The sequence below is a fragment of the Nannospalax galili genome, unplaced genomic scaffold (genome assembly GCF_000622305.1).
Source record: "Nannospalax galili isolate Female #2095 unplaced genomic scaffold, S.galili_v1.0 scaffold146, whole genome shotgun sequence".
Taxonomy (NCBI): domain Eukaryota; kingdom Metazoa; phylum Chordata; class Mammalia; order Rodentia; family Spalacidae; genus Nannospalax; species Nannospalax galili.
The window spans coordinates 7,178,301-7,185,363 of record NW_008357929.1 but is presented as its reverse complement, the minus strand read 5'-3'; the positions used below and the strand labels follow the sequence as shown (position 1 = coordinate 7,185,363).

General features: G+C 42.1%; 1 protein-coding gene across 2 annotated transcripts in view; it reads right to left on the bottom strand.

Annotated features, from left to right (window-relative positions):
* The window catches only part of Ccdc42 (coiled-coil domain containing 42), a 31,254-nt gene that overhangs the window by 15,973 nt on the left and 8,218 nt on the right, over positions 1-7,063 (bottom strand). For both annotated transcript variants that reach the window (XM_008855742.2, XM_008855743.1), the window contains exon 4: positions 5,307-5,504. In XM_008855742.2, coding sequence (XP_008853964.1) covers positions 5,307-5,504 — 198 coding nt within the window. The remainder of the gene's footprint in view (positions 1-5,306; positions 5,505-7,063) is intronic.

The following is a 7,063-nucleotide window of genomic DNA, read 5'->3' as shown; positions in this document are numbered from 1 at the left end:
AGAGGTGCAGCCTAGCTCAGAAAATTGTTATTGAACATGTCAATGCTGATGTAATGAAATGCTTCTTCTAAGTATGTGATTATTAAAAAAAATAAAATAAAATAAAAAAATAAAGAAAAAAATATTCATGGTAGTTTAATATAAATGGCTTGAGGTTCAGAGAGGGAAGAAGAGGGATGATCTGGGGGGGGAAGAGAGTGAGAGAGAGAGAGAAAGAGAGAGAAGAAAAGAAAAGACAAGGAAAGAAAGAAAGAAAGGAAAGAAAGAAAGAAAGAAAGAAAGACAGACTACCCATCAGGTACTTGGGAGGTTGAGGCAGGAGAATTATAAGTTCAAGGCCTCCGTGGGCTACATATTGAATTCGAGGTCAATCTGGACAACTTAGTGAGACCCTGTGTTAAACTCGTGTTTTTTTTTTTTTTTAAATTTGTGTTTTTAAAAAGCACTGAAAGTATAGTTCAGTGGTACAGTGTTGCCTAGCATGTACAAGGCCCTGTGTTCAATCACACACACACACACACACACACACGCCTAGGAATGTGTTGGAAAGGAATGTGAACTTTATCTATTGGAGAATTTTAAGAAGCAGAGAGCTGGGCCAGGCGTGGTAGTGCGTGCCTTTAATCCCAGCACTTGGGAGGCAGAGGCAGGCGGATCTTTGTGAATTCGAGGCCAGCCTGGTCTACATAGTGAGTTCCAGGCCAGCTGGGGCTACAGGGAGACCCTGTCTCAAAAAAGAAAAAAAAAAAAAAAAAGAAGAGGCAGAGAGCTAATGTCTTGTCTGTATTTCCTAAATTCCTTTCAACAATAATGCAACAGCATACAGAATTTAAAAGTTAATGGATTATGGGGCTGAAGACATGGCTCAGTAGCTAAGAGCATTGGCTGTTCTTGCAGAGGACCTGTGTTTGTTCCCAGAACCCACATAGTGGTTAGCAACTGTCCATAACTCCTGTTCCAGGGCATCTGATGCCCTCTTGTGACAGGCATTGCATACATATAGTGCACTTATATGCATGCAGGCAAAACACTCATAACACATAAAAATACATAAGTAAACAAAAATATGGATTATACAGAGGTACTAGGGAGGAATTTTGTGAGGCTTCCACTTGTCCAAAGAGGGGACAATTTGAACATCAGTAAGAATAAGTACAAAGACTGAAATGTGGATTAAAGTCCATGAATTCATAACTTCACTAAAAATATTACAGGTCATTTTTGGAGGCTTCTGAAACATGAATTCACTCTGAACAATGTAAAGAATCAAGGGTTTACTGTGGAACATGGTAATCCCAACACTTGGGAGGCAGAGGTGGGAGGCTCTTGAATTTGAAGCTATCCTGGGGTAGACAGTGAGACCTTGACTTAAAAAAAAAAAATAAGAGTTTTGCTTTTTTAAGATCCACACCGTAATCAAGTGGCCAACTAAAGAAAAATTCTCTTTTAAAGTCCTCTTTATGGTACTGTTCTAGTTAATGCATTTTTTTAAAGAATGCTAAAATATTTCTGCCCTCTCAGTCAGTATATATCTGATGATTACTAGTCATAGTTGGTTATTTTCTGAGCTCCTTGGCATCTGAGCATAGATATAAAGTCATCAGGTAGATTTCAATGGTAATGTTTTTCACATCTATTAATTATCAAGGAGCAAATTTTTATGCTAATAAAGACTAATTTTACCTGCTTTCAAATCTGTCACTGGACCCAAACAGTATGTCAGGCCTTATTTTGCTTAGGTTAATGTCTATGACACTTAGGAAAATATGTAGCATGAGGAAAAACCAATTGCACAAAATGGTTGGGTCTTGACTGGGAAAAACCAATTGCACAAAAGCCTTATTGCAACAACTGGGGAAATTCTAACATTAACTAGATGTATAATTGCTATTAAGGAGTAAGTTATAAGCCGTATGACAGTGGTATTGTGGTGATGTTTCTTAAAAGCTCTCGTCTTTTAGAAATATATGCTGAAATAATTGTGGATGAAAAAATGTTGGAGGTGGGAAAGTGTGGGGGATGCAAGTGGCAACCGCTAGAAGTAGGTGATAAGTAATGGGCGTTCAGTGGATGCTCACTCTACTTTTATGTATGTTTGAAATTTTCCTTAACAAAAAGCTTCTTAAAATATCGATGGGGGCTGGAGAGATGGCTCAGTGGTTAAAAGCACTGGCTACCCTTGTGGAGGACTGGGGTTCAATTCCCAACACCCACATGGAGGCCAATAATTGCCAGTAACTCCAGTTCCAGAGGATCTGATGCCCTCTTCTGGCCTCTGTGGTGTACTTACATGCAGGCAAAACACTCATATACAGAGAATTTTTAAAAAGGGGAAGGGGGTAAGGCTGGAGAGATGGCTCAGCTGTTAAGAGCACAGGCTGCTTTTCCAGAGGACCCAGATTCAGTCCTAAGCATCCACATGGTGGCTAACAACCATTCATAAATCCAGTTCCAGAGGATCCAATGCCCTTTTCTGGCCTCTGTGTGTATTGCACGCATGGGTACACTTATATACACGGAGGGAAAATACTCATACACATAAAAAAAAAGTAATTAAACATATCATTGATGTTAGGGAAATTTGATGGAAAGAACTATTTCTGATATATATTTTTTTGGTCTTTTTGAGACAGGGTCTCCCTGTAGCCCCAGCCTCAAACTCACAGAGATCCACCTACCTACCTCTGCCTTCCAAGTGCTGGGATTAAAGGCATGTGCCACCACATCTGGCTATTTCTAATATTCTAAAATTAATTTATATTTTTATGTGTATGAGAATAATGCCTGCATGTATGTAAGTGCACCCATGTCGTGCAGTGCCTGCAGAAATCAGGAGAGGGTATAAGATCACTTGGATCTGGAGTTATGGGCAGTTATTAGTACCATGGTTCTGGGATTTGAACCCGGGTCTTCTGCAAGAGCAGTCAGTGCTCTTAACTGTGCTGTTTCCTACACCTATTAAATCATACCTTTTTGTTCTTTTTGTGACAAGGTCTCCCTGTAGCCCCAGCTGGCCTGGAACTTGCTATGTAGACTAGGCTGGCTTTAAACTCACAAAGATTCGCCTGCCTCTGCCTCCCAAGTGCTGGGACTAAAGGTGTGCGCCACCGTGCCCAGCCTCCAGCCCTATTTCTAATATTCTATATAGCATAGTAGACCAACTATTATACTGTTGAAATGTGTACTTCTAAATAGGTAGTATGCAGGTCTTTGAATATTCCTAACAAAAAGAAATGATGAATGTGCGAGGTGGTAGGTATGTCATTTACCCTATGTGATCACTATGAATTGCATATATAGATATATGTATATGTGTGTGTGTCTCAGTATATCCCACCAATGTGTACAATCATTACATGCCAATTAAAAAATATATATATTCTAAAAATCATTAATTGAAAAAAGCAAGTCATAGAAGTATAATATAGCTCATAGTTTATGAGCAGGTGATAGGTCACAAAATAAAAAAAAAACAGGCATGAAACAGAAATATAAAAATCTCAGTGGTTAAGAGCACTGGCTGCTCTTACGGAGGACTTAGATTCCGTTCCCAGCACCGACTTGATGACTAACAACTTTCTCTAACTCCAGTTCCGTGGGATCTGACGCCTTCCCCTGGCCTCTTTTGGCATTGCATGTGCAGGTGCTCTCACATCCAAACAAGCAAAACACTCATGCACATAAAAATTTTTTTTAAATAAAAATGAAAGTAAAAGTATGATTCTTGGGACCCCAAAGAGAGGAAAGGAAGAAAGATATTTGAAAGGGCATATAAGGGGATGTGGTGTTTTGTTTCAGAAAAAAATAAACAGGAAAAATATTAAGATTTGACAAAGCTGTGTGCTGAGTACTTAGAAGAAAAGTGTTCACTATGTTTTCTGGAGGAGAGAGAGAGAGAGAGAGAGAGAGAGAGAGAGAGAGAGAAGGCTGGCTATAGGCTGCTGAAGAGCAAAGGCAGAGTTAGCGCCAGATGAAGCACTGCATGGAGAAGGGGCAGGGACTGGATTCCAGAAATACGTAGGAGGCAGAATGGACCAGATCTGATTGATGGGGGAATGGGGGAAGGGTAAGGATGAAGCTCAGTTTTGGTGGGATGGTAGTGATGTTGGCTTGGGAGTGGCAGGAAACAGATGAGTTGTGGACAGGATGGGTTAGGAGCTGGGGTGGAAACTTAGGAGGGATAGCCAACCAGTTTGCCCACTCTTAAGGTAGACACTTTACCTATTGGTTTTTGAGACATATTGTACAATTTATTTACTGCTTTAATATGATGATCTTTACTCATCCCCCTTAAAAAAAACACCCCAGTTATGAAGTGAACAGTTTGCAGTCAGTGGTACCTTAGAATAGAGAAAATAACACAGATTTGGGCTCATGCACAAATAAGTTAGTGTTTGTATATGGAAATTGCAGGGGTTATAAAAATCTGTGTGCCTTTTGTCTCCCTGGGTCCCTTCTAAAACACAGATCCACGTCTCTGGAAAGGTTACTTACTGGTAACCCAAGGGGGAGGGGGTTGAGGAAGGGGAGGTATCATCACTGATACGGTGATGGGAGAAAGGTGAGGCATCTTAGACCAAGAGTCTGTACCAGGAAAGGAAGAACCTGGGAAGAGAAGACTCCAGAGGGGCCTGAGGAGGAGGGAACAGAGTAGGAGACAGGAGGAGGTGTCAGTCAAGGGCAAAGTTAAGTTTCACAGAGGAGCAATGACAGCATCAAATGCTGCAGGAGGTGCTGTGGGAGGAAGGCTGAAAAGCCCCTGAGAAGATGCCTTAACCTCTCTGAGTCTCCATCTCCTCCTCCATAAAGGGGTGACTGGCTTGTTCTCCCAGAGGACAGAATGAAGTCAATGTTCAAAGCCCTCAGCCCGCTGCAGCACATCTTAAGCATTCCAAGTCTGTGGGAGGGTGGCTATTTTTCCATTTTCTTTTCATTCCTCTCCCCAGTTTACTGGTAAGTAAACAGAAGACTCCGGTGGTGGGGGGCAAGGTTAGATTCAGGTCATGGGCTAATGCAGGCTTAGTTTATCACTGGTGCTCCTAAACTATGTCCCTCAATACACACACACACACACACACACACACACACAGATACCACCAGGCCCCCAACCTTTTAGAAATGCACCCAATCTCATCAGGGGCCTTAGCCAGCTGTCCCTGGGACTTCTGTGTCTCCAAGAGCAAGATGATTATCCTAAGAGGCTATTCCAACCCTAGCCAACTGAAGCCGAGCTCTACTCCATAACCCTGGGTTAGAGAAGGAAGCTGAAGAGGGCTCCCGGGTCTGCCCACAGCCTTCAGACTCACCTCAGAGTTCTCTACCACCTTCTCCAGGTACTTGTTGAAGATGACGTAGTCTTGTAGCTTGACACTCAGCCTCTGGTGCTCCAGACGCAGTGCAATCATCTCCTGCTTGGCCTTGGTCAATTCCCGGAGGCGCTGCTTCTTCAGTTCCCGCTCCTTGTTGGCTTTCTTCAGGGCACGGATCCGTTTCTGGTCATTCTCCTGGGATGAGGGAGGCAGTGTGAACTGCAATGTTTTGCTGTCCCTCCCTGAGACCCTGGGCCTATCTGGGGCTAATGAGACCCTCAGCCCCTTTCCATTTCCTGAGCTCAGACTATGAGAAGGACAGGCAAGTGTTGCTGGGCTGCCCAAGTTGGAGAGAAGGTGTACAGGAAAAGGATTTAGCAAGGCTTTTATTATTTGAAGGTACCTTTTTAAAAAATTTTTACAAAAATTTTATTGAGAATTTCATACACGTATATAAGGTATTTTGATCAAATCCATGCCTACTCCCTTCCCTCCAACATTGCCGCCTCTGAAGAGGTAACCTTGAAATCTTAAGGATTAGATACAAGCCCCAAATGCTTTTGACATTTTTGGAAAAAGAGTATGTTGCTAACAGGCCCCAAGGACATTTTGACTTTTAGCCAAGAAACTGGCTACTGTTCTTTGGGGTCTTTTTACTCTAACTGCCTAGCCAGTTCCTACCTCCTATTCTTATCACGCCATCCTCTGAAGGGGTTACCCAAATTGCCAGTAGGGAATAGGGATGCAGACTGCTCTGGCTTCTTCCATGCTAAACAGGGACGCAGGGTGAGGTAATTGAAGTACCCCATCTGTGGGTCTATTTAAAAGACTCCCAAATTGCATAACTCTTGTCTCTAAGGGAAGAAGAAAGTCCTTGAATCATGAATGGGAGATGTGAAGGAGAAGTAAAGGCAAGAGTAATTAGCATTACAGGCTCTAGACAGGGAACTAGAAAAAAGTCAGAGCAGGGCAATTTTCAGATGTTCATATGAAAGTCCATTGGAGTTTCTTGACAAGGGCTCCCAAAAGCATCCTTCTTTTGGGTTCTTCCTCATTTTTCTTTTGTCTTCCAAGGCTGGACTAATTGGCCAGGAAGAGTGGCTGGATACTCAGGTGAGGGTCCAGTGACGCTGCTTGGCACTTCTTTAATGAATGAGAACAACTGTCAGCAAGCCCAGTTGTGACTTTGCTTAGCGATCAGGTTAAGCTGAAGTCATGATGATGGTAGTTATTTCATGCAGAAGGGACTGCTGTATAGCATCATCTTATTAAAAGGACCTGGAATTTAAAAGGATTTGGTGCTAGGAGCCACATATGAGGGAGAACATATGTTATTTTGTTTTTCTGGGTCTGTGTTACTTCACTTAGTATAACAGTTTCTAGATCCATCCATTTACTTGCAAATTTCATTATTTCTTTCTTTAATGCTGAATAGAACTCCATTGTATAAATATACCACATTTTTGTTAACCACTCGTCAGTTGAGGGGCACTTAGGTTGCTTTCATCTCTTAGCTATTGTGAAAAGAGCAGCAACAAACATGTTGTACAAGTGTCTCTACAATAGGATGAGTCCTTTGGGTATATGCCAAGGCATGGTATAACTGGGTCATGTGGTAGGTTCATTTTTAGTGTTTTGAGAGTTCTCCACACTGTTTTCTACAGAGGCTGCACAAGTTTGCAATCTCACCAGCAGTGAATGAGAGTTCCCCTTTCTCCACATCCTCACCAGCATTTGGTATCATTTGTTCTCTT